The sequence below is a fragment of the Mya arenaria genome, chromosome 10, assembly GCF_026914265.1.
Source record: "Mya arenaria isolate MELC-2E11 chromosome 10, ASM2691426v1".
Taxonomy (NCBI): Eukaryota; Metazoa; Mollusca; class Bivalvia; order Myida; family Myidae; genus Mya; species Mya arenaria.
Genome location: NC_069131.1, coordinates 28,007,325 through 28,035,263, shown reverse-complemented (window position 1 = coordinate 28,035,263; position 27,939 = coordinate 28,007,325). Strand labels below are relative to the sequence as shown.

At 33.9% G+C, this 27,939-nt stretch overlaps 1 protein-coding gene across 6 annotated transcripts in view; it reads right to left on the bottom strand.

The window, feature by feature from the left end:
* Positions 1-6,785: 6,785 nt before the first annotated feature.
* The window catches only part of LOC128205679 (DENN domain-containing protein 3-like), a 32,856-nt gene continuing 11,702 nt past the window's right edge, over positions 6,786-27,939 (bottom strand). For 4 of the 6 annotated variants that reach the window (XM_052907520.1, XM_052907523.1, XM_052907525.1 and 1 more), the window contains 21 exons: positions 27,257-27,423; positions 26,695-26,805; positions 26,344-26,437; positions 23,269-23,405; positions 22,617-22,779; positions 21,905-22,041; positions 20,979-21,157; positions 20,526-20,627; positions 19,557-19,624; positions 17,798-17,904; positions 17,406-17,542; positions 16,642-16,846; positions 15,855-16,051; positions 14,758-14,879; positions 14,309-14,451; positions 13,159-13,298; positions 11,903-12,024; positions 11,331-11,474; positions 10,943-11,061; positions 9,570-9,587; positions 6,786-9,049 (listed from right to left, as the gene is read on the bottom strand). In XM_052907520.1, coding sequence (XP_052763480.1) covers positions 8,941-9,049; positions 9,570-9,587; positions 10,943-11,061; positions 11,331-11,474; positions 11,903-12,024; positions 13,159-13,298; positions 14,309-14,451; positions 14,758-14,879; positions 15,855-16,051; positions 16,642-16,846; positions 17,406-17,542; positions 17,798-17,904; positions 19,557-19,624; positions 20,526-20,627; positions 20,979-21,157; positions 21,905-22,041; positions 22,617-22,779; positions 23,269-23,405; positions 26,344-26,437; positions 26,695-26,805; positions 27,257-27,423 — 2,721 coding nt within the window. In that variant the 3' untranslated portion in view covers positions 6,786-8,940. The remainder of the gene's footprint in view (positions 9,050-9,569; positions 9,588-10,942; positions 11,062-11,330; positions 11,475-11,902; positions 12,025-13,158; positions 13,299-14,308; positions 14,452-14,757; positions 14,880-15,854; positions 16,052-16,641; positions 16,847-17,405; positions 17,543-17,797; positions 17,905-19,556; positions 19,625-20,525; positions 20,628-20,978; positions 21,158-21,904; positions 22,042-22,616; positions 22,780-23,268; positions 23,406-26,343; positions 26,438-26,694; positions 26,806-27,256; positions 27,424-27,939) is intronic. The other 2 variants (XM_052907522.1, XM_052907524.1) reach the window with 2 other exon arrangements.

Here is a 27,939-nt window from a genome sequence, read left to right as displayed (position 1 = left end):
AGCGTTTATCATGCACATGCACATGTATAATGTTGACCTCCGTTTGATAAACTCAGTGTATTTGCTTAAGATAACGCTTACAATTTTGCTTCCACAGAAGTACAACTATACCAAGGCTAACCTTCACTTAAATAATTTAAACTTTTAAAGTGACTCCCTCATGGTTTTTAAAATGCATGTTTTTATTTATGAAATAAAGTGTGGCAAATTAAAAGGAGTGTTTAAAAAATACCAAAAGCTGAACCCTTCAGTAAATGTTGATATTTGCTAATATATCGTCTTTAAAGACCACAATTTTCTTTAGCGTTTATAACGCGGTTGAAAATTAATTACGGCTGTGGTGTTGCGTGATTGGTTGAATGACATTATCTCGTGATGTTATCATTGTATCCTTAACAGGTCAACATATCCCCGAGTCTTTCTAAGGTCTCCGTGGCCGTGTGGATTAGCCTGCTGTTTTCTATTTTTCTTAACTTTACTGGTGTGGGTTCGAACCCCACTAAAACCAAAATTCTTTTTTAATGCTATAACTGTATTTGTTTCGGCAATTTTGATATCATAGCGTATAATAATGATAAAATAAGTGTTTTCAGATGCATAGCCGGGAAAACAAATGTTAAGTCCAAAACCATGAGCTAGTCATTTTAAGATACCAAAACATGTTTTTCCAAATAAAGCTTAATACAGGACACGTGTCTGTCTAGATTTGACAATTAGTATTATCTATAAGAAGAAGGTTCCTGGATATATATATATATATATATATATGTGTCCAAAAATACAAACACCGGGTACCTGTCACTATGTCATGTTTGATAGAGGGTTATTTTTGTGGTCATTTTCAAACATCATACAAAAGTTAGACGATTTTTTACTTCCATTTTTCAGGTATCGTGATCTTACAAATCTTTTGTTAAGGCACACGTGTTGGATTGATGATGCAATAGAGGGATAATGCATTTTAATCTGGAAAACTTTGGTGAAGTTAGCGGGTATTTGGTTCGCCTTTACATAGCTTATAGAATAAAAATTAAATTTATGTTTTTGTAAGTTACCATTAGTTGAAGTTCCCCCATCATTATAAAAATGGCATAACAGTTTTTTTTCAAATGAGCCTTCAAACCAAGGTCACGTGTATCGGTGCTTTACATAGGGAACGTAAAATGATTCGGGGATGCTTCTTTACTTCTTATACGTTTGTCCTCCAAAACACCTAAAAATGACTAACAATACCATAACAATATAGTTGTTTTTAAAGGGCTGCTTGAAAACAAATCTTTCTGAATAGCGAGAAGTTTTGACCATGATCAGACTGCACAGCTGTTCATACGTTCGCAAAATCAGTTGCATCTGGTATATATTGAATTGGTAAACTTTTCGTTATTTGACATATTATATGTAAATATTCCAGGTGTGACTCAGCTTTTCGACGAAGTCTGCATTCACTGTGGTGACACAGAAGTTGAAGACAACAAAGAGATCAGGATACTAAAAGAAGAATATGGGATATTGAAGCCAATATGTAACACATGTCGAGAAGCAGGAAAGCATGTGAAGACAAGTGATGAACTAAATATTAAGAAGAGAAAAATGACAGTGATTGTATCAGGCCCAGCATATATCCTTGGCTGTGTGAGCTGAAATCCGTTTGCAGTATTTCAATAAAATACCAGTAACAGTTTTGTGTTACTTGAAGTCACAGTTTTAGTTTAAGGTGAAGATACTTTATGAACACTTGAAATTCTTTTTCAACATTTATCATTCAATGGATTGATCTACTGTGAACTGTTAGAAGAGTTCGATTCTAAACAAGTTATTGCCCCTTGTGGTTTAGGGATCCCCTTCAGGGGCGTAGCTAGACCTAATATACTTGTAGGCCCGATGGTTCTAGGTGAGCTCGAGGATACCAACCCCAAAGATTTCTTTCGAAATTAGAAGTAAAATAGTGCAATTTGGGAGCATTCCAAGAGAAAAACAAAAGGCACAATTACATCCATTTTCTATGCACATTACACAAACTTAATTATATATGCAATGATAACAATACAATCAAGCAATACATCCAGCACATAGTTTAAATAAACACCAGACTTGCTTTTGTTATAACAACGTTTAATACAACTTTTGAGTTGTTATTAGTTTTTAATGCATTTTGGGGTTATTAAAATTTTGTCATTTTGCAAAAGAGTTGTAGGCCCAGGCCTATAAGGCCTATATATAGCTACGCCACTGAACCATGCCATATTTCTCTGATAAGGCCTAAACAAATAAATTGTTTGGTTAGGGTAACATCCTTTTGAAAAAAAAGGTAGGGTAGGTAGGCTTATCTTTTTTTTCTTTTCTAATAGGCTTTATATAAGAATGTTATTTTCATCATTGGAGAATAGTGTTAATGTTATCTTCTGTATAAGCATTTAAGGTTTTTTTAGTGTTTTTTTTTTTTTTTTCAAATTGACTATAAGAACGGTAGGGTCGGCGCCTATTCCGTAGGTAGGGTCGGGTTACCCGAACCAAATGTTTTTTTTGTAGGCCTAAGAAAATTCGTACGACCGTTTTAGACTTGTTTCGTAATTTACATTATGATTACGCAGAACATTTCTAAAAAGCAAATGACTCTTATCGGTTAATAAGTTAATATTAAAGCTGCAATCTCATAGATGGACTGTTTCAAATATGAAATTTGTTTTATCATGGACAAGCCAATTTTTGCGTAAATGTCTGTAAACCATTGATAAGGACTGCTGACGAAAGATCAGATCGCAGTTATTCATACTTACGTTTGAAAAATGATGTTTATAGGCTAACGCTTTAAGAAATAATGTGTTTTTCAGCTCTTTTTTAAGCATATAAGATCTGTTCTATTATTAGTTATGTTATATGACTGAATAGATGTCATTGATGACCAAATCTGCTGATTCTGAGACATAAAAAAGGAAGAAAAGACAAAAAGTGTCAATCTGTGAAAGAGCAACTATAAAATATTTTCTTATTTTCATCAAGACATGTTGATACTATATGAGTGTTTTACTATAGGTACAATGATTCATAACTTGAACATATTAGCTAAACACGCATGATCGATATAGTTTACTTTTTTCTCCTAGAGTTGGTGTATTGCGACGCCGTCTCCGTGACCTAGTGGTTAAGGCGTCCGCCTACAGTGCGGGAGGTCGTGGGTCCCTGGTCGCGTCATACCGAAAGACATTAAAAGTAGGTACAAGTAGCTCCCTTGCCTGGCGCTCGGCATTTAAAGGGCAGTACTTGGAAAAGTGGTGTACTCAGTACAGGTTTAATCCAGGAAAGTTATACCCCGTGTATCGGTGCTTTACACCGAGCACGTAAAAGAACCAAGGGGTCTCTTCGAAAAAGTGCTTGCACTTTCACGGTTTAATCTTTACCGCAAAGTCAGAAGAAATACGCCAGATTGTGTTATCCGATGCATATATAAGTAAGATAAAAAACGATACAGGTAAAATATACTGGATTCTTTAACTATTTTGGAATTATGTTAATTTAGTCTATGATTCGCACAACTATTCAGTACAGATAGCTAGTGTACTCGTTATCGCGGTTCAGATGTCGTTCCCAACGTTGGTGGAGGCCACCTCAGTAGTATGTAATATGTTCGTCGTGGCGCAGTCGATCAATTTTGAGCTCTCTAAAATTGAGCGTTGCAAGTATATTTTAAATGAATCTATTATGTATTGACTATTTCAATTATTTTGTTCTTAACCATGTAATGCTTTAGTAAATATACTGTCTCTATACTCAATAACAAAAGTAAACCCAAAATATGTCAACCACCACCAACGACAAACATATATCATACTGCTACAGTTTATTTGCTGTGATAACCATTTAACAGTTACCTCATTACGGTTCTAACCCTTTACAGTCGCCTATTCGGGACCCATTTAAAAGCAGGTTTCAAATACATACTACCTTTTAAAACATTTATGATAAAATGACATATATTAAAAAAGAACATGTAATACAGCTTTTTACCCATTTAACCGAATAAGTCCTAGCATATAGAAAGAGCTATAAACTATGTGGACATAATATATGCGCACCTTTAAACGTAGTAAGCGACTTTTTGGGTGCAATGCTGGTTTAGCATTAGTACTGGCAATAATATTTGTTTTAACTGTTGCTATTGCCACAGGAATAACCGTTTTGAAAAAAGCATTACTAAAAGCCCAATATAGAAAATTCAAAAAAACGTATCGCCGTCGAAAGGGCAGGGGGCGGCCCCTGGGATGTCATGAAGGACTTTGACAAGAAGCTACAAGCGTTGTTTTTAATTTCACGTCATACAATCTTATATAACATTACATTCAGGATAAATTCTGATTAACAAGCTTTACTCTTGGAGGTGGGATATTAAGTTTCGTTTGGCATCCCTAATAAGAGTAGTAAGAAATGAAAAACACTTACCATAAGAGGTGTCTCATATGTCTGCTAGGAATGTATGTATCACAGCTTTCAACACAATGTACTGTATTCCCGTGTATAGTGTTTTTTCAGATATATAGCTAAGCATCTTTTTGGATCAAGGTATTTGTTATCAGAAAAAAACATGGAATGAAAAGTGGTGTTGGCGTATGGTTTGGCATATCTTGTTTGGAAAGACCTTGTCTTATAAATGTGACACCATTCTTTTGAACCTTCACATTTCCTTCACCAATCCTCAAAGACTCAATAGCCTTTTTCAGCGTTACTAAAACAAAAGGAAGATCCCAATCTGGCACAAGTTTCTTAACTGGTAGCCTTTCATTGAAAACACCTCTAAGTAACCTCCTTATAACATATGAAAGTTGACCTACAGGAATCGTATCAACATAAGGTAACACAGATGACATCATAGATCTATATCGAGCTACAGTTCTGCATGCAGTTTCCTGATGAAATTTGTGAGAAAATTATTCACACAACCTTTTAAAGAATTGCATACGGATCACCAATTACAGAACAATCAGAATTGAGATATATAATCTTTCTATGTTCTTTTCCTTCGTGATGCTGTGAGCAAATTTCGGGACTACTCTGAGAACCCCTCTGCTGCGAGACTTTTGTTGGTATGAGCAATTCAGTCAAATCTAGAATCTAGTACTATATCTTGGTCTTTTACAGTTTCCAGTTTGTATCCCACTCTAATTATGTTCAGTAACCACTGATCTTTTGTAATGTAATTACCATTTAGGTAAAAAACGTCTCAATCTCCGCCTAACAGGTATCTGTGGCTATTTTGCAATGAAGCTTATCTTGTGATTTTTTCTCTGGTCTGCCCCGTTCACTGCCAACTGGACGCGAGAATGTCTCTGCACAACTTGATTTGAAGCTTGGCCTTCTGTTGTACTGCAAGCTAGTCTTGTTGTACCAATCCACTGACCTTGGTATTTTGTGGATACGAAAAGTACCTACAACTGATGTTGATGCTGATGCCGAGGGTTTATCATAGCATGGCATTTTGTTAGGGTTCACGACTAGCTGAGATATATGATTTACGCTTTAAACTGTACTTTTTCTCAATGTCAGAAACTTAATCGTCAATTTGTTTCTTTAGTTCCTTTCTGGTTTTCAAAATATTTTCCAGTTCTCAGCCAAATAAACCATCACTTGTCAAAGGCAAATCCAGAAACTAACTAGCATCATTCAGTTCATTAAGAGCAGTATCAGTCATTGCCAAAGCATGCCTTACTATGTGGTGAAAAGCACCTGCCCTGACAATTTGGTCTAAACCCTTAGTTGCCATGGCAAATACACCCTTAGTAGCCATGGAAAATATATCTTTCACTTGGTGTTCAGCTTTGTTTTTGTCAAAATAGTCTGATTGTATAGTATGTAACAAATTCCCCAAGCTTTGTTGAATATACAGCTGAACGATAATGCCTAACCGAGCTGCATGAAATCCTTTGTAAGAAATTCTTTCTACCATTCTGCTGGGCTGTGAATATAAACCTCTGCCCCTAGTTTTTGTATTTGAAGAAGCTGCCTTCTTAATGAGACAACTTTTAATCAATGGGTCAAGGTGGTACTTTCTACGTATCCTGATCAACCGGAAAAAGATCACCTACATTTTCACTAAATGCGCTCAAAAAAGACGGAGTTTCAGTTCTGTAGCCATATCAAGGACATCTTTTGTGAACTGTCAATGGATATGCCATCTAGTTTTTTTCTCAGACTTTACCTTGGCATCTAAGCCAAAAATGTATATAAAAAATTTCCTTGTAGACTCTCTCAATTTTTCATTTGAATCCGAGTCAGAATCGCCGTCAGAAAAGACCCTGTCATTCTTATCAATCAGTTTCGAAATTTTTATTTATTTTTTCATCAAGTTCATCATACCTAGAACGGCGTATCTTTTGGGGCAATTTAGCCTGAAACGAGCGTTTTGAAATTTCAGAGTCGCCATTATGGGACACATTACCCGGCGACTGTCGGCATTATCATTAATGACACTTACATGAACACTTATAAGGAGTACATACATTTTATGAGAAACCTAAAAATGTCCAACTACATTGGAGGGCAAGTAATATACGTCCGATTTGTAGGCGCCGAAGAGCGATAGATTTTTGGTGGGCTGACCGGAAGGTGGTTCTGATTGGATGATTAGTTCTAACTGTAAGTGCGCAATGATTTTGAGTACATAAACAAAGGCACACTTTCGGTCAGCGGGTTAATATGTAGGATGAAGTAAATCTTGAATGCAATGTAAGGTAAGATTTATAAAGTTTAAAGTAACGTATCTTAGAGTCCGAAAAACAACACACGTGTTTTCTTTTATATTCTGTTTATTTTTATATCTACCATTCAAACTTGCTCGTTACAAATGTAACATATAATGTTTTTTTTTAATATTTGAGTATTAACCATGATAGGTTTCACATGACATGTTACAAATTATTTTACAATGAAATAAATCATATTATGCTATAAAACAGATTCATACAATGAAGGACCTGAAAAATAGTCTACCAGTATATACCTTATTCAAAATACATTAGGCAATATGCCCATGCATACACAAGCAATAAAAACAGGAATGGGTTGTTGAACAGTCAATGTTCTGTCTAACATCGAGAAAGCACAGATACAAATTGTTTTTCAACAATCATAGATACTACAATTGAAATATCACATAAAACATTAGACAGTACATGTTTTTTATTCGTAATTATATATATCATATTTTTCCAAATCTAGAGCCTTTACCACATACATACAGTTTTCTTTGTACATTGGTATCTTTAAGAGTTGAACAATTTTACATAATTTATTATTATGTTATCAGATTTTCTCGAACATAATACTATTTGTTGTTGCATAAATAGCATTTTCTTTCTGTATATAAGGAATATCTGATCGCTTGTGCCATCTGTCTGTCACTACTTGTAAGCTGTTCGCAGATACTTTTGTTCTCGACAATGCAAATCTATAATAAGCCATACACAAAGGCTCTAGCTCTACTCATTTTAACTTCCAGTTTTTGTATTAATAAATTCGTTTCTCTCTGTTTAAATACGTGCAAAAAATAAATCATCATTTACAACACATTGGTGTAACCAACATGCGTTTTGTACCATATATACCCATGATCTATTAGATGGGTTTCTGTTCTGCTCTTTACACATTTTATCACACCTTATCCTTATATACTAAATGGTTTAACATTTCATATTTTCAGCAAATGTCTAATAACATTTACATATCATTTAATAAACAAAGAAGATAGATAGATAGATAGATAATTCTTTATTTCCTCCTTTGAAGAAGAGATTCTACCGAGCTACCGTAACAAAACTATTTTGAGTTTGTTTTCGTTTCCCTAGTAACAATCCAAATAATTTTAATGAACTCTTTCTAATTTCAAACATTAGAGACGTAGCTTAAAGCAGGATATATAAGTTTACCAAAAATATATAATCTGTGCTTAACTGACAACGTAGGAAATTTAGGCAACGTGTAAAAGTATATTCTTAGCCTGATCGGATAATGGATCAAAAGTATTAGTCAAAGAACCTCCAGGTGCAAGTACAATTCAAAGATATGTATATTTGTAAACAATTTCAAATTCCTGACCCATATACAAACTTTTTAAACTCTACTGAATCCATTTTCATCTCTATATTATTTATTTTCATTGAATTTTCAATCAATGTCTGTCTACTGCAATATGCTGCCGTTTTTGTAAACCAACTTCAGAGTCTGACAGGAAACCAATATCTGCATACAATAATGAAATGCTTAAACACATCTTCATATATAACCTGATAATTATTTGTCATTAAACATTTTTCTATATCATAAGTTATATTGAAAATAAAAATAATTCACTGTATAATAATCATATATTCACTACAGGGTGAAAACTATATCTAACTTAGGATATATTGATATCAAAGGTAACCGAATATGTAACAGTTTCGGCTATTCAATAAATCTTAAAGACTACCGATTGGTTTGTACATGTTGATAAAAAACATTCAGTACATGCACACACAATAAGGACGAAACAATGTTGGTTCCAGTGGAAAAAACATTGGAATTCCGCTGTTGTCTGCATTTTTATAAAATTATTATATGTTCATGGTTGTTTTCATATTTTCATTCATACTTCTCACACGCGCTATCCAAAGTAATTTATTAATTCCTTTGCATGTTACGACAAAATTATCACATTTCTCCTACGCTGGTTGTAGCTGTATGATCGTGTTTGTGCAAGTGTTTGGTACATGTAAGCATTGTAAACAAACTTCAGGCGCATCCAAAGACAAAAGCAAGATGAATATGAGAATAACTCGTTGGATGAGTTAAACAGAACCGCTGAAATGGACTACAAACAATTTTGGAAGTTACTAAGAAAACGTAATGGGAAACAATCCGAAAGATGCAATGAAATAATATTTGACAAACTGCCAACGTCCACTACTTGGGTTATTCCGAACTTGCACTGAAACTACCTGACTCGATCACTCCGACCTTTGGACTGGGGCTCCAGATGCAAACACGTCCATCTGTACTGCCTCCCCCGGAGATTATGTACCTGAAATTTTACATAACAAAGACGTTATAATGTATGGGTTTGAGTTGTCTCAATAGGTAAAACATGCCACTATAGCCATCATTTACCAGAAAAAGTCAATCTCATTATTTCATCATATGGTCCGGCTTAAACAAATATGGTCATAAATCATTCAACGTAATAGTGTCCAGAAAACTCGACACAAATATCACATGTAAAGTTTGAACAATACTTCGGAAATATCTAGAATGGACATAAATATTGTAATATATAATTATGCAAAATGGTAGATGGTAGGCGTGGGATGCCGAAATAGGGAATAGGTATATACGTGTGCTATTTCATTTTAAAATGTATGCTGCTTAAATACTAGTGTTTACTGGAGGACATCAAAACTGACGTTATGTCAGTATAGTGAATGAAGAGGTGTTGTGAATTTAAAGCATAGAGTAAATACGTGTCATCATAATATTCTATTACAAACAATGCAAAAGGTCTGGATTTGGCGGTGCAAATAAGATCACGTTTTTGTAATATATACCTAGATGAACAAGAACCGCTGGAATAAAAGAAACATATACAAGTTAATACCAGTATGCCCCTTATTTATACAAAAGAATAGATTTACCACCGTCGTTAATGTATCAGCACGGAAAACTACTCATTCGCCCTTTCTCATACCCCCCACCCCCAACAAAAAAACCCAACAACACCAAAAACAGCAGTAACAACGCGATTACATACCACGAGGACAAGTGAACAAGTAACTACGCTAAAATTAAAGTGATGCTTATACAAATACAATTTTTGCAGCGGAAGAAGTTGTTAATGAAATAGAAAATAATGTTCAATATCGAAATACAACGATTACATATCAATTATTTCTTTTTTTCTTTCAACAATAATCAGGTAGAAACGACTAAAGTAATAAAATGAGACCAACCGTTACAATATATTCGATCCAAGCATCATAAAGGCATATGTTATAAGCACATGAAACAGAAAGCGTTTTGCAGTTCTATGTTATTTTTTTCAGAATTAATTAATTTAAGCTAATATAGTTTGATGGCCTTCTAAATATAATCAAGTGTGCACTGGAAGGCATATCTAACAAAAAGAAGAAAGAAAAAAGTCCTTATCAGGTATTGTTAACGTAATTAGGTACACCATATCAGTTCACATTTATTTTAATTTCAGCCCGGAGGTGCCTTTGTTCGTAGCTTGGCCTTTATATGTCATCGGAAGGAGGCGGTGGCGAATTCCGTGCACGTACCGGCCTTGCGAAGGTATCGGTGACATTTCATTGGCAAAGGATGCCTGCCTAGTGACCCCGATATGGCAATTGACTTTCCTATATAGGGGGTTTTGATATTCCATGTTTCCTATTTTACGAGTTCACCTTATCCCACATCTAGAGCGACCACAGTCTGTGTCAAGCCGATGTTTTCATGTTTGATTCAACCGCTCTTTCAAATTCAGAGTCATAACTATTTTGTAGAAGTACATTATAGCATTCGCTCACTAGACTGGCACAGAATCAAATGGACGTGCTAGACACACATAAACAGTCTCATTATTAGTGCTGGAGTTAAGGCGGTCTTAGTGGTCTCAGAATAATTTCGGTAGGATGTAACTTATGTTAATAAACTATTCGGTAAACAATTGCAAATATAATCAAAAACAAGTTAATTTTTCCTACAAAAAATATTGTCAGGAGGACGAAGAAAATGTTGAAAAAAACGTGTTGAATTCAATTGTTGAACTTAACTATCGCTACTTGGACAAACTACCATAACACATATTTTGTCACAAACGCGTATTGAAATTCTTGGGAATAAATAACTTATTAATTTTAATAAAACAATACATGTAAATTGATCGGTTTTGACACTTTGTTAAACCTACTCCTCTCACCTGTCTCTGACGTCACATAACACTCTGACCGCATCCTCGTGAGCTTGTAGACACTTCCAAACTGTCCTTGATGACAGGTCATAAATGCGGATATCTCCGGACTTGGTTCCGATCCACATCTGTAATTTAACGCACTTTGATAGTTTGCATACGTTCCAACTTTGGAAAAAATCGCTTAAGTTAAAGTACATATATAGGACTATACAACGTTTTATAAGAAAATGGGATACAATTTGACAAACTATTTTATAATAACGTAAATATGACAACTTGGATAAAAAATGGGAACAAATAAATAAAAGTTATAAAATGCAGCGTTTCAGTTATATTTCGAATTATTAATAATTATTCATCTTCAAATGTTTAACACTTTTTCAATTCTTATTACCTTGTCGTCAATCTCAGCGATGCTGCTTACGCCTCTTGACCTTTTGCAGCCCTCCTTTTTGTCAAGGTCCAGATTCGCAAGGTGTTTAGCTGTTCTGACGTCCCATACGTACACTTTACCTTCTCTTCTACTCCCCGCCCACACCTGCATAATGGAAAATAATTCAATAAGGCAACAATGTCGCTTTCGTTACCATAACTTAAAATACAAGTTTCTTTAACCCTTTAATCTATTTCATTGCGAATGCGTTAACGCCAGCGACTTACATACACTTGATTTTAATAAACGGATCGACTTATCAAAAATTACATTCAATCGTTAGACTGCTATAAAGAGTCTTGTTTTACGTCGAGTAAATAAATTTGTCACGTAAATAATACGAATTCTGAATGAGTATTGATTGCAGCGTTCAATCTCAGTGGTATGCAAATAATCCAATGGAAACTACAGGGACAAGCCCAGTAATACTTCCAAACAAAAAACATGTTTAGAGACCCAACAGACACCAAACTAGTGAGACAAAACGTCACAAAACAACAAAGAAAGACTACCAACTGACAAATATAACGTACCTGTCCGCTTGAAGTTACCGTCATGCCATCAAAATCAACGCCCATGCCGCCTTCCTGTGTGATTTTCAGCGTATTCAGGATATCACCTTTTGCGTTGCTTATCAATATGCTTGACCACGACCCTGTAACGAACCGATATAATCATATTAAATTTAAAGATGCACTCTTACTCCCAAAATAGATTTACCACAATTAATACAATTGTTTTAATATGCCAGAAAGGATGGATAAATGTCGAAAATAATGGTTCTTATGAAGGATACCGAGTTTAATTTTGACAGAAAAGTGCAGAATTTTTGCGTTTTCAGCTATTAAATACACGGTCACAATCTTGTTATCAGTAATTCATATTTTCCGTTAATGAATTTTTAAGTAAGTAGTTAAGGTTTACCACTCAAAATTTATTTTTGTTATACATGTGTATGTATTGATTTTGAATAAGAGTGTCACTTTAATATGAAGATATATTATATATATATATATAAACCAACGGACTGCTTTGTCAAGATTTAGATTGAGTGCACTTCATTAGAAATAGAAACTGGAAGATACTTCAACGTTGTTAGAGAGAACAGAATATGTAAACTATGTAATACCAAAATTGTTGATTCAGAGTACCACTTTTTTACATTTGTCTTCTGTACACTGACTTCAGAACTCAAAATGACTTGAATCGATCTTTTAACACAATTAACAAATTTGCATTTAAACTGTCTATTACTTACAATCGGGCTATTATGAATCTTTTAATCATTGTATTTAATGATATGGCAATCGTACTGATACTCTTTGCTATCGTTGCTTCTTAATTTGATGCAATAAATCGCTTTATGTATTTTGTGTACATGTATCTGTATTTGGTGTATTTACAACCAACTTATACTTGTCAGATGTATATCAGAAAAAAATCTTCTCTATGGTCGTCTGTGTGAACTTGATGACGTTTGTGTTTGGCCAAAGGTATTTAGTTGCTGATTTGCCAACCACTGATTGTTATTAAAAGAATACAAAATATGGTATGTGAACGCAAAACCTTCAACAATTATGCAACTAAGTCCTCTACATAATTACGTTTTTTGTTTATAAATAGTTGGCAACAAGATACACTGTACACCATTAACCTCGAGGTCGCATGTGGATAATTTATATGTACTAAACAGCCTTTATTTCACATATAACTGTTTCAAACTTAAACAAGTAACTTGTACACCAAAATACAATTTTAAATTTGATGGAAAAAAAACAACAATAAATACCACAAACTAGTTTATCCTCAAATATTTTGAGTGTCCGTAAGTTTTTCAAATTGTCAAATTTGATCTTTTCTTGGGCGTGTGCCAATTTTTGTACATTTCTTTTAATAATTGTTCCATCAACACTAGCTGTATACACGTATCTGAAAAATACATGAAATAATCAATAAGTTGTGACAAACACGAGTAACTAAAAGTAGGGTCTAGTTTATCGATTAATTTCGTTTTTGGTACATTACACATGTTGTCGTCATGAAGCATAAAGTATTTTCAAGGATAATTTTTAAATATCACTGATTGTGGGTGTTACGCACGAACGTAATAAATCGTTGATTAAACTACATAAAATAAATATTGAGCCGCGAGACAAGAATATTTGACCTTTGGACCAATATTAGTATTTATTTGTTTGTAATATTTTCCAATTCAGTGACAGCTCAGCAATGCTTCAAGTTTTATGATAATATTGTTTAAAATGCTCAAGTTTTTTTACAAGTGTCAGATGGACACTCATAACTCATGTACATAAATTCCTTTGGCCCAGGAAGCAGACTCAAAGAGTGTTTAAAATAAGCTTTTTACACGATCGAGCCAAATTAAATTGTAATTAACCATCGGAATTTTGTCTAGTAAATTTATTCTGAAATACTTTACGTCATAAAATGGATATATAATCAATAATTTTCCCAGCAGTTTTTAGTTCCAATTATTATCCTAACATGGAATCCTTTTAAGACATGCTAGTAAAAAGTTTGAGGATTTATTTTATTTATTTTAAACGGTCAGGCCATTGAACAAATACAATACAAATTTTAGGTGTTACTGTCAGAAAATGATGCTATTTTACCATTTCATTCCAATTTTGTTGTTTTTAGTAATAATTATTTTATTTGTAAAAATGTGTTTGAAAGCCCAACGTCGATGGGCGCAGCTCCCGGGCATATCGATAATAATTGAGACTTGTTCTAATTGAAATTCGAATAACATTGATGCATTGAGGGAAGTAATCTTATTTCAGTCATCTAGTTTGTGCTTCTGTTACACAGAATTATTTCGGCCTTGAAAAATTAAGTTTTTTTTAAATTATCATTAACAAAGAAACAATTAAACTTAAGACTATGCATTTGATAAATAACAAATAAACGACATTTACTTTCCATTGTCGTATGGCACAATGTCTATGACTAGGTCCTGGTGATCCATTAACTGTTGGCTACACGAGAAGAAACGAGGATCATAAATGTTAATCCCCATTGACCCGATCCACACGTGCGATCCAACGGCTCTCATACACCCCTTTAGATAGTAAAGTGATCATGTTTACAGTATCAAGTTATCATGTTTACAGTATCAACTTAAAATGAATTGACACACATAAATTGTAAGATAAGGTTCCAGCAGTACATTAGAACACATAAAAACATGTTTATAAGTGTCTACAAAAAGCAGCAAATGTATACGATAGCATACTAGAAACCAACAGCACGCAATCAGAGGCAGAAAAGCAGTGATTTACTTGGTAGACATATCATTTCTATCATAGTATGATGTGGTAACAACAGCATAGGAAAATTAATAATATTCAATGTTTAAAAATCTCACCACTTGAGCATTAGAAGTCTGTCTATTCATGAGCTCTTTTTCTAGCATCCAGCTTACAGCATGGTATATTTTTATTTTACCTGCACCTAAGGCAACCCAAAGCATTGGCGTCGTTGACGAGTCTGAAATAATGGTACTAACGGTTAATTAAAATACGTTACTATTATCTGCGGGTCAAAGACACACCTGAGAAAAAATAGAAAATAAACCCTGTTCAGTTTCACAAGGCAATTGCTCAAACGAAAATAATTTTGAGCCACAAACCTATAAAAACATATAGTTAATACACAAATTGAAACCACACTAACAGTCCCGTAAGCTTTGAAATAAATGATGCGATAACCACCTTGAATCGGTCAGTGAAACACGAGCTGAATAGAACAAGAGTCTGCTTGGCGCTTAAAACAGTTTGCATGGTGATAACCTTATTTGTCCCAACATTTATCAATAATTTCAAAATTGAAAGTATAAGCATCATCAGAACCAGGACCATCTTGTAAGCAATAAAGTAACAGAAAAAAACATAAAAACTGATAATGTAATGTCAAGTTCTCAACTTAAAGCTGCCCTCTCACAGATTTACCATAATAACAATTTTTTTATATTTTGTCTTGGAATGAGCAAATTTTTGCGTAAATAATTACAAAGATTGCTGACAAAAACTCAGATCGCAGATTTTCATATTTCCGTTCGAAAATTAATGATTTATGGCTTAAACCGTTACTAACGGTTTAATAAAAATGCATAAAACATCTTTTTTTAACTTAAATATAAAATTCTGCGGTCTGATTTTTTGTCAGCAGTCTTATATAACTGGTATCCATGGATGCTCGCAAAAATTGGCTCGTTCCAAGACAAAAAAAAATAAATTGTCAAAACGTTAAATCTGTGGGAGTGCAGCTTTAATGTTTGTGATTTATATATACAATAGTTACAATGGGTCTGGTAATCCAATCGTTTATCGGTAAAGCTTTTTTGATGCGTATACACCCTACTTCAATGTCGTTTGATCCCTTGCCTTGTACCTCTTAATAGGGATTAAATTGGACTTTTTGACTACAGAGCTGATATATATTCGATTAGAGTAAAATACCGACCTCCCCCAATATAAAGCAAGGCCTGAACAGACTGTCGCTCTTTTTCAGAAACGTTTGGATCAAGTTTCGTTTGAAGGGCATCTTTCGTATCCTTTGGTAAAATGTGCTTTTCGGTAAGCATAAGTTTGATGAAATAAGAAAGTTGGTCTGCAACTTCTGCCACTCGTTTGCAATGTGTCGACACATCATCCTGTCCACTAAAATATACAAATATAAGATTAGTTTAGTTTAAACATATTTATTTTACAACGTTTGTAAAACAAATATTAAAGACATGCTTTATTAAATTTCTTTATTCAAAACAACATACAATACTGTTCCATGTTATATTTTCAACATAATTATCGTCACCATAGTGCAAGAACTCAATATCTGCTTCCATTTCTATATGCAGTTTTTCAGTTATTGCCCTAAGATGACGATATATATATATATATATATACTTTGATCTCATTATTGTGTATTATTTTTTTCAAAAGGTAAAAGTATTTTAAAATAGACCCCGATATTAAGAACATACTCATGTCAATTCTCAATCTCAACTCTTTTAACCATTGAGTTACCAAATTCGAAATTATCTTTGATTTTGCTTTTTTTTTTAAAGCGTACGTTCCCACCTTTTGTCAGTATTTTAAAGAAATATAATAATAGACGAAAAAATATTCGACATATTGCCCAAAAACATTGAATATTTTTGTGATTTTCGGAACTGTTTCTTTTTATTAAATGGTATTACTAATTTCATAACCAGGTAATCAATCCATTTGACTGTTAACCGAAATGTTACCTGGCTATCACAGCATCGATCAACAAGACGCTTTGGATGGCATGGTGGATCATCATCACATCTTTAAGGCCCTCGGCCACAATTTTCCCGGCCCACATCTCCTGTATGATAATGTACCACCAGTTTCGATCAACTTTCAGAAAGACTGTGAACGTTGAATCCTTCTTAGATCCTTTCTTTGTTTTCCCCGACGATCTGTGTGACTCTTAAAAAGAACAATTTGAGACGTATTGTAGTGACGTTTAGCTTAAGGTTATCACCTCTTCCAAAAGAAAACTTCAAAGGAACAGTTAAAGTGACACTTTTATTCAAAATCAAAACACATACATGTATAACAAACATAATTGTGAGTGATAAACCTTCAACTACTTACTAAATAATGCATTTATGGGAAAATATGAATTATTGATAACAAGTTTATATCTGTGTATTTAATAACTGAAAACGCAAAAATATTAAATGATTGGTGAATACTAAAACAATTACTGTGATCTACTTTCGTCTCATAAGTTTTCTGCACCTTTCTTTCAAATTAAACGCAGTATCCTTCATAAGAATCATTGTTTTCGACATGTATTAATACTTTTTGGTAAAATTAAAACAATTGTAAAAATGGTAAATCTTATTTGGGAGTAACAGTGCATCTTATAACATTTCACGGCTTTGACGTAAAAAAGTTCGTCAAACGTTATATTCAAACGTTTGTGAATTATTTAATCAGATACATGGTTATCGAACAAAAGTAAATATAAACGAAAAAATACCCGATTGTTTCTTGTGTATCGTCAGTGTTGGAGTTTTACTTAATAAGCCAGCGTGTTCCGACTTCTCTAGCTTTCTGATGTCTCTTAGTTTGACGATTTCCTTATAGTTATTTGAAACATCTTGCAGGAAAAACAGCCTGGAACAGATCAGTTCATGAACATATCTATATACATACGCGTAGCCGTGATACTTATCCGAAATAGTCCGAGATCTCAGGTATACAATTTCAATAACTCTCAATAGCTGATTTATTTTTAAAAGAAATTAATTAATAAACCAATCGGTCGACCATCTAATGATACTTCAAAGGAATAACCAGTGTTCATATATATCGTTTAGCTTCGAGTTTGAACATGCATTTGAACATGTCGACAAAATACATAATATATACCTTTTATCTGTCAGAAACATTCGACCTATGCCAAAGTCAGACTTGACAACGGGAGTAACTTTCAGGATGGTTTCATCTTCTCCTATCAGTCCGTCAGCGACTGTTATCTGAATTGAAATACATTGACACTAAGCCGAACTGACTTTTTTTCCAAAAAACATATAAAAAACATACCCCGACACATTCTTAAATATCAGAATGAGACGAATCGATGGCAAGAGTTTTTTTGAGCAGGTAGTTTACTTACCAAAATCTGAAGAAGTTTGGTATGGCATAATAAAATAATTTATTAAAAGTTTCGATAAAATTCGGCTTTTATAATTGAATGCTTGACATCACCATATTGCTGCATTAACTAGTACGGTACAGATGGCTAGGAGCATATAAATTCACAGTTTTTCACGATTTATCAGGAGTTGTCACAGAGACAGCGCGCTCGACTATTCCGCCGCTTTTCAGTGCAAGGATTGAAAAGTTTTGCCGAAACATGCATGGATCACTGTTAGATTAGATTTCAATGCAATACATGATGTGCTGAGATATTAACATAAATGTGGTTACATGCAAAATTTTAACCAGAATATTTAAGTGTAATAATAAAAGTCCATTATTTGCAAAATACAGTTAACTAACTTATTCAATTAGGTTGGGTGGTTGAATACCATTGTATAAAGTCTCAATGCAATACATCAAGTAGTTGCTGAGATATTAACCTATGTGTGCTAGCATGCAAGACCTTAACCAGAATTTCTAAGTCGCATAATAAAGGGGCAAAGATTATATAATATGAACGATAGAGTTATCTTACTTGATTAAATAAGAAGGTTAAATGGTTGGGAGCCTGTGTGTAAAGTTTCAATGCAATACATGATGTATTCGCTGTGGTATTGACTTAAAAGTGATTACATGCAAAACCTTAACCAGAATTTTTAAATTTAATAATAAAGGGCAATTATTTTGCATTAAATGCAAACTAGAGTTATCTAACTTGAATAATTTAATAGGTTGGATGGCTGAGTACCATTGTATAAAGTTTTAATACAATACCTCAAGTAGTTGCTGAGATATTAACCTATGTGTGCTTACACGCAAAACCTTAACCAGAATTTCTAAGTCTAATAATAAAGGGCAATTATTTGCATTAAATGCAAACTATAGTTATCTAACTTGGTTAATTAAGTAGGTCGGATGGTTAAGTACCATTGTATCGAGACTCAATGCAATACCTCAAGTAGTTGCTGAGATATTAACCAATGTGTGCTTGCACGCAAAACCTTAACCAAAATTTCTAAGTCGAATAGTAAAAGGCATTTTTTTGCATTAAATGCAAACTAGAGTTATCTAACTTGGTTAATTAAGTAGGTTGGATGGTTGAGTACAAGTGAATCAAGTCTCAATGCAATACCGCAGTTGCTGAGTTATGAACCTATGTGTGCTTGCACGCAAAACCTTAACCAAAATTTTATTAGTCAAATAATAAAGGCCTATTATTTGCATTAAATGCAAACTATAGTTATCTAACTTGGTTAATTAAGTAGGTTGGATGGTTGAGTACCATGGTATAAAGTCTCAATGCAATACCTTACGTAGTTGCTGAGATATTTACCTATGTGTGCTTGCACGCAAAACCTTAACCAAGGGGTGACGCCGACGCAGACACAGACGCTTGGGTGAGTAGTATAGCTCTCCTTATTCTTCGAATAGTCGAGCTAAAAATGAATAGGATTTCTTTTACAAAGAATCTTATTTAAACTGTTACCTGGTTACATTTGTATTGATTGTCATCCCAACACAATATGAAATTTCTTAACGTAGCTTCAGGGATCACTGAAATAGCAAGGTAATAGCTTGAGTCAAACGAGAGATTTTGTATACCTTAAAGCTGCACTCTCACAGATTGAACGTTTTGACAACTTTTTATTTTTTGTCTTGGAATGAGCCATTTTTTGCGAATATACATGGAAAACAGTTATTTAAGACTGCTTACAAAAAGTTAGATCGCAGATATTTATATTTAAGTTCAAAAATTTATGTTAAATGCATTTTTATTAAACCGTTACTAACGGTTTAATCCATAAAACATTAATTTTCGAACGGAAATATGCAAATCTGCGATCTGATCTTTTGTTTGCAGTCCTTTTCATTGGTTTGCAGATATTTATGCAAAAATTTGCTCTTTCCAAGACAAAAAATAAAAAAAATGTAAAAATTGTATAACTGTGAGAGTGCAGCTTTAAAACAAGAGACGCCTGTCTTTCTGTACAATCATTAAAGTTAGGTTTTTTTATATTTATTTTATGTCTGTCACATATTTTTCTAATTTTTCTGAGACATTTTCTTCAAATGTCTTTGTGTACACAAAAGCATAGTGCTTTTTTTAAGTTGAAGTGATAAGGACAACTCAAATTTTGATATAAAGTATAATGTATATTATGCAATGCATACAATATTATTGTAGATATTTGTATATGTTTTGAATGATGATTGTTATTTAAGATGAGGTGGAAGACTGCCAAGTAACATATATGAACAACATTTTCCTTTTATTCCAAGTATATTTTACTTAGTCATTAAATTCAACTAATAAGTGTCCGGCAATAACGCTTCAAGACAGTAGAGACAGCGCCTTGGTTAATATTATACCTGAAATATGGTATGCCTTACCAGAAAAAACATTATATTGCTGTTAAGCTATGTGTACATTGTACATGATCGTTAAACAACTAACTATTTGTATGTGGATCACAGAGGCTCTTAAAGAGCGTCTTGTTGGTGTCAAAGTGGTTGGATATTTCCTTTTCGCCCACGAGGCTGTCAAAGTCAAGTAAACCTGGAAAATTCGACATCTCATATTATTTAAATTATTTACCTGCATAAACTGTCGTTACTATCAGTAAAACATTGAATCCAAGTAGAATTATAGTGTATGTTACTTAAAGGAAGAGAATGAATATCCGATCATTTCATAATTTAATTAATGTTTTTATTTCCTGATATACTTTAACCAATTAAAAGAGTACAAACTTATAATACGTTGAAAAACACTACGCTGTGAAGTGGTTATATGAGTTGATTTAGTTCACTAATTACTTTGGAATGATTGGTAAAATGGAACAAGTATATTAAATTGAAAAATCCAGTAAACTTTGATATAAAGAGACGTAAGTTGAAAAAGTAATACATAGATCTCGGCATGGTATCTCAATGGGTTCCATCCTTATTTTCACACCATGTTCTGAATGACCGGAAGTAGATGTTTCACTGTCTTCAACAATTTTATGTAGAATCTCGTTGTCAGGTTTTTTATTGACTGTAGTCTTCTCTTCCTCTGTGAATTCAGAATATAACTGAACCAGAAGTCTGAAACAAAAACATGTATCAATGGGCGCAAAGGTATTCTCGTTATATTAATACAAAATTAAGCTGTTCAATCATCCAAAAGTACATACAAATCTAGACTACATTTCAACCATAAGTATATCACTGCCATATGAGCTTTAAGCCCGACCTATGTTGAAAACAGAGTAACTCAGTTCTTTCTGAAAGGGCGGTCATTCTTTTGTACAAACTACATCCGAATATTCAAAATTACAGAAAACTGAATAATTCATTGACAGCTATCGGAAACTGGAAATGGTTTGGGTTATGTGTTGATACCAATTGTCTAATTGATAAAGAATCATTTTACAGTGATACAAACCAAAATCGAAAGTAAATCAAAATGCTGTTCAACTATTTTTACAACTGGCTGAATGACAAAACGAAGTGATTTTCAAAACCTGTGAACAACCCTTTATATATGCAGCATGATCTTATGAACATATAACAGTGTCCTCAAAAAACGTACGCGAACTCTAATGCACACCTGTTTCGGAAGTGTTGAGGAAAATTAACTGCAATTGTCTCTTAATATTCAAGGTAGGTTAATGAGAGTGCCGCAAGACATATTCAAACGATTCAGAAGGGTCAGAAAATAACAACAGTACCACACTGTTAACTAGGTACGCAACGACATATTACAGCCGCAACAGAGTAGTAAAATGCAAATACGTTCTGGAAGGGAGAACCTATGGAGGCACAAAGGTCAAGGTCAACGTTTTATTGTACCTCTCTGGGAGAATCTTATTGTTCCTCTCTGCGACCTTGATAAAGCACTCCGCCGCATCGACCCTGTTGCCTTTTGCAATGTAGAAAATGGCTAGAAGGTAGTACAATGAAGTCTCGTCATCATGGCCATCACAGTTCTGTACATTTAACAATTTAATAATATAATGACACAATGGAAACTACATAAATACAATTGTTTATGGTTTAGCCAATACCATGTTTAAAGGCATAATAATAAGCGACAAACAAACACCAAAAAAACATTGAACGAATCAGGCATATAAAAGATTCAATCCTTTTGGAATTTCAATTGGTGTCGGTATGCCTGCTTAGAGGATCGAAACTCAAATACCTACTCTATAATTGTCTTTTTCGAGTGACTTTATGTGTGAGAATTTAGAAGTTTATTTTTTAAAGCAAAAGTTCTTACTCTCACCTGATTTTAATAAATAAAACTTAGTTTTTCGTGATTATCAGACAGGTATCTTCCATAAACTTTAATAAACAGTTAAATAACTTCCCCAAAAAGTAAATACTTAACAAATTATAGAAGAACAAAAATAGTGAGCTTAGCTTAATCATGTTATAACAGACTGAAGTAGTTTCAAGAAATCAACCCTAGAACTGTTGCTAAAGGGTCTTTAAAACTAAAACGAAAGTCGTTCGAAAGGACCAGTCTTGAAGACAGTTTGCTGCAATCTTGCGCGTGTACCTTTAAAGCCATCGACAACTTCTCAGCTGCCTTTGTGGTATAGGCATTAAGATCATCTTGAATCGTCGGAAGAGAAAACTCATTTTCGAGTCTGTTTTCTAAGGGAACTTCAATCACTTCAACCGGTTTTATGCTTATATGCAGGCTCCCTCTTCTTCCAGTTCTGCAATAAATTGTCAAAGTATAACGGTTACATTGCTTTTCGTTAAATGTAATTGCGTTGCCTCAAATTGAATTAAAAATACATGATGAAAACGAAATACTAAAATAAGAGTTTGCGTTTGGTTATTTGATATACGTAGGTTTTAGTCAGTAAAGATGTACCAATGAACAAGTCATTTCTTTAAAAAGAATGCAAAACAAAAGAAGAATACAGCTAATTACACTCATTCAAAGAAAAATCACCCGAAGCGGATATCATCACTGTTTCGCGCTCAAGATTATATCAAAAAAAACTACAGAAACAAGCTCAGTAGCCAACATCCTGTAATGTTAATGACACAGGGTAACGCCAAATCAAGTCAATAAAATGCCAATACTTAGCATAAGACAAAGCCAGTATTTGAGGTATCGGAACAGATATGATTTGTCATATCAAATATGTCTTTTAAAATTCATGGCATTTTATCATTGAAAACTAACAGCTAAGTACCTTGATGTAATGTTGAGGCTTGACGAGGATCTAGAAGCGCTAAATCCTTTGGATTTCATGTAAAACTCTGTGAAATAGTCACTCGGCTCCTCCATCCGCTGTTTCAAGAACACGCTGAACATGTCTGTCTTGAATACCTATTTGTTGAAAGATGAAATATCAGATTATTCGCTTCAGTCGAGCAATTGAAACATTAAATGATAGATCAAAGATAACTTTCATTTTCATACTTATTTCATGTCGTTTTCTGGAGGAGAAGGATTCTCATGATTTCCAAGTTCAACAGTATCCGGATAATTATATTTCGGACAGTATCAACGTTTTACCAGTCAACTATGGACAACTAGTGTATTTTAATACCTTTATTAATTATTCAGTGTCCACTAGAAAGTATGTTTCTCGTACCATAGAGAGCAGAAACGATTTACTTCCTATATGCTTGTTGTTGTGTGGAGATATCCATCCGTGCCCCGGACCCTCAGCTGACACTTCTAGTTCCACCACAAGTGATTTTAAAGTTTTCAATAAACGTGGTCTTCACTTTATTCATGTCAACACTAGAAGTCTTTTACCAAAACTACATGAAATTAATTCTGTAGCTCGTACATCTAGAGCCGCATGTATTTGTGTTTCCGAAACCTGGTTAGATGACTCAGTTCCAGATTCAGAGGTTAACATCAACAACTATTGTATTCAGCGCAGGGATCGAAACAGACAAGGCGGTGGCGTTTGTATATATATCAGGAAGGATTTATCATTCAACACACGCGATGATCTCAATCATGAAGAATTAGAAGCTACTTGGATTGATATACTTTTGCCAAAATCAAAACCTATCTTATGTGGTGTTATTTATAGACCTCCTGTGCAACACAACTTTTATACAATTTTAGACTCTTTATGTTCGTCAAGTAGTGACTTTTTACAATGTGAATCTATAATATTAGGAGATTTTAATACAGATGTGTCTAAAGTTAAGTCTTATCCTCTTTTGCAATGTTTTAAGTCATTTATTAATATGTTTCATTACAAACAATTGATCTCAGAACCTACTAGAGTTAGTACTACAAGTGCAACTATTATTGACTTGATATTGGTGTCTGATAATGATAAAATTACTCAGTCAGGTGTAATTCATACTTCATTTAGTGATCATAGCTTAATATTTTGTACAAGAAAAGTCAGTAAAATTCCTATTTGTTCTCATAACAATGTCACTTTAAGATCTTTGAAAAATTATAACAAAGATGACTTTCAGGCTAGTCTTCTAGCTACTGACTGGTCTCCTGTTTTGCTGAGTGATAGTGTAAATGATGCCTGGAATATATTTAAACAGTTACTTTTATCTGTGATAGACAATATAACTCCTGTGAAACAGACTAGAATTAAACAGAGAACAGAACCATGGATTGACTCAGGGGTTCCTCAGGGCTCAATCCTTGGACCCCTTCTCTTTTTAATTTATGTAAATGATATGTCAGCTGTGGTCAAAAATAAATTGCTTTTATATGCTGATGATTCTGGTATCCTGGTATCTGGTAAAAGTTTATCTGTTGTTGAAAAGGCGCTGACAGATGATATGGATTTGGTCAGCCAATGGTTAGTGGACAATAAGTTGTCACTGCACTTGGGTAAAACCGAGTCAATTTTATTTGGGTCCAAGCAAAAGCTTAGGTCACAATCTAACCTGCATATAACCTGTTCTGGTACATCCATTGAATCAACTTCATCTATCAAGTATCTTGGGATTACTATAGACCAAAATCTGTCATTTTGCTCCATGGCCGAGTCTGTTCTTAAGAAGGCCAACTCTCGGTTAAAATTTCTTTACCGCAAGAAAGAGTTTCTTACTCAGCATACCAAGAAACTTCTGGTTATGTCTCTAATTCAGTGTCACTATGACTACGCATGCTCTGTTTGGTATAATAGCCTGACACAGTCTTTAAAAAATAAGTTACAAACTTGTCAAAATAAAATAATGAGATTTGTACTTGACTTAGATTCCAGAGCCCATATTGACCCATCCCACTTTAAGTCCCTTAGCTGGTTACCGGTCCACAGAAGAGTTGAACAGATAATGTTGTGTCATGTTTTTAAGATAAAAAATGGCCTGTCTCCGGATTACATGGGTGAACACTTTATTTCGCAAGATTCCGTACATAATTATAGTACAAGACTTAGTCAAAAGGGTGGGTATTGTCTACCTAAAGTCAAAAGTCATGGTTCTAAGTCCTTTGCTTTCTCTGGAATTAAACTATGGAATGATTTACCTGTAGAGTTAACGGAGATCAACAGGTTACAAAGTTTTAAGGTTGCCATCAAAAGGCATCTTATGAACAGTATTTAAAATTGTTTTTACCTATTTCGGCTCAGGATTTTAAATTGTTTGCTAATATCTTTTTACAATTTTAGAAATGTGTTTTAATCCTAGCTGCAAACAGGAGTGTCACTAAATCAAGATTTGACTGTGATATACATTTTTATGACTCAATAGTACTTTTACACATGATTATATTTAGGTCCGCCTCTCTGTGTCATGCCGCCAATACAAAGGACCACAATGGAAATAAGGGCTTGCCCTTTTTTGTGTTATCCTTGGTGTTGGTGTGTATGTCATAGTTTTCTCGTATGTGATATAGTATTTAATAATGCTCATTATTTTATCCTATGTTATGTTGTTAACTATGTATATGCTTCCTATGCCGAAATAAATCTATCTATCTATCAAGTGAGTCTTGTTTTGTTTCCTATTTTAAAATAGTCGAAGTTTATAAAAAGCTGATTCATACACAATCGCTTTATAAAACAAGAGCTCCGTCTACAATCGCAGATCGCTGCCTGATGTCAGTTGTTAGAAGGCGTAAATCACATCATAAGAAGTTGATTGGTTATGTAATATGCAGCCACATTGTTCCATACTCACGAAGCAAGCAGGCATTTACTTAAATTGCTACCTTTGATAGTTTTTTTTAACATTTTAACATATAACCAGTCTCAAAACGAGGATATCTGTGTTATTTTTTTAACATTTGTCTTAGACAGGCTATCAATATATTGAAGATATATGAACTATACCCTTTCATAAAAGCCAGAGTCGTCGCCTAGTTCTTTCAAGAGCTCGTCTCTGCTGAATAATTTTAATTTTGGCTGAATTTTCAATATCACTGTTCTGAAAAAAGAGAAACGATGCTGGCATTACGTGTTGTGAAGTTGTTATTAAAGTCTGTATAATCATTTTTGCAGTGCATAGTTTTGGACAATATCGATATATTTTGTAAGAGATATACTTATGTTGTTATAATTCATAGCCTTTCAAAGACTGTGTCCGGTAGTGTTTATTAGTGTAAAATAAAATGAAACTGTATTCCTTTTTTGCAGAAAGTTCAGTCGTTTATAAGCTAAAAGTACAGTGTAAAAATGACAAACCTGAACAGATTCACCATCAGCTCAAGGCATACGTGTGAAATCAACCTGTTCTGCTCTTTTATTCTTTTAAAACGTTGTTCTCTGACAGCCTCCATGTTGAAACAAAATGGGCTTGCAAAAGAGCAGATAAGAAGTGAGCAGTAATCACTGGTTTGATCTCCAGCGTGACCAAAACAGATATTAACGTTTAGATACACGACTGTGACTGTTATAAGTGTGACACAATGGTCCATGGTCACAATATGTTTTTTAATAAGTTCGCAAAGTTTCTGCATTTTATTTACAAGCAACACAATGGTGGAGTTTTAAAACCATATTTCAACTCAGAAGCAAATGGCCGACTTCATAGTTTGGAAGTCCGAACCAGACTCTCAGGCTACGGGCAGACGGCCCAGAGCACAACATTTTGCTTACGTCATATACACGTGACCTCACCTGGCTAGCTTCGTAGCTCAGGTATTTCCCCAATATGTGCTCACGTGAATATGCAAGACCGCATTGTGTTACAATAAGTATCACATATTACAAGAATAGACCGTATCTAAACGAACTGTATACATACGTTTTCGTCTCCAACAGTTCTAACTGAATTTTCAACTGTGGCCATTTACGTGTGAATGTGTCAACTGCATCGGAAGGTAAGACAGGTATTTCAACATCTTCCATATTTATCTCTGGCTCTATTGTGATCGTTCCCGCATCTATATCCACTATCACTAAGCCATCAACCTAAATTTCATTTAATCAAACTAAACTGTTTATAACCAAGTATGTTTAAATACAATTCTACATATAAACATTAAGGTATACATGGGGAGCTTTAGATGACCAGGTAAACAATATACAATATCTAGGCCTTCTTTTAACTAAAACACAAAAAACTTAACAGTACATGATTTAAATAGCAAAGTTTATTCATGTGATAACGATATCATAAAATGTTCAGGATGATAAAAAAAGAATCGGCAGTATAACCTGCCTGATTGTCATTTACGATTGTCAAAAATAAAAACAATATTATTAAATGAGAATACGTAAAAATAATTATAAACATCAATCGCCATAACACGTTTTTTGTGTGTGTTTTTGTAACTTTTATATCTAAAGATTTAGGCCTTCATCAGTAGACGTTGATAGAAACAGAACAGAACAGAACAGAACATTTATTTAGATACAAGCATATACAGCTCATGATATTCAAAACACTCATCATAGCATGCACAACAGCGTATATAAATTAACATG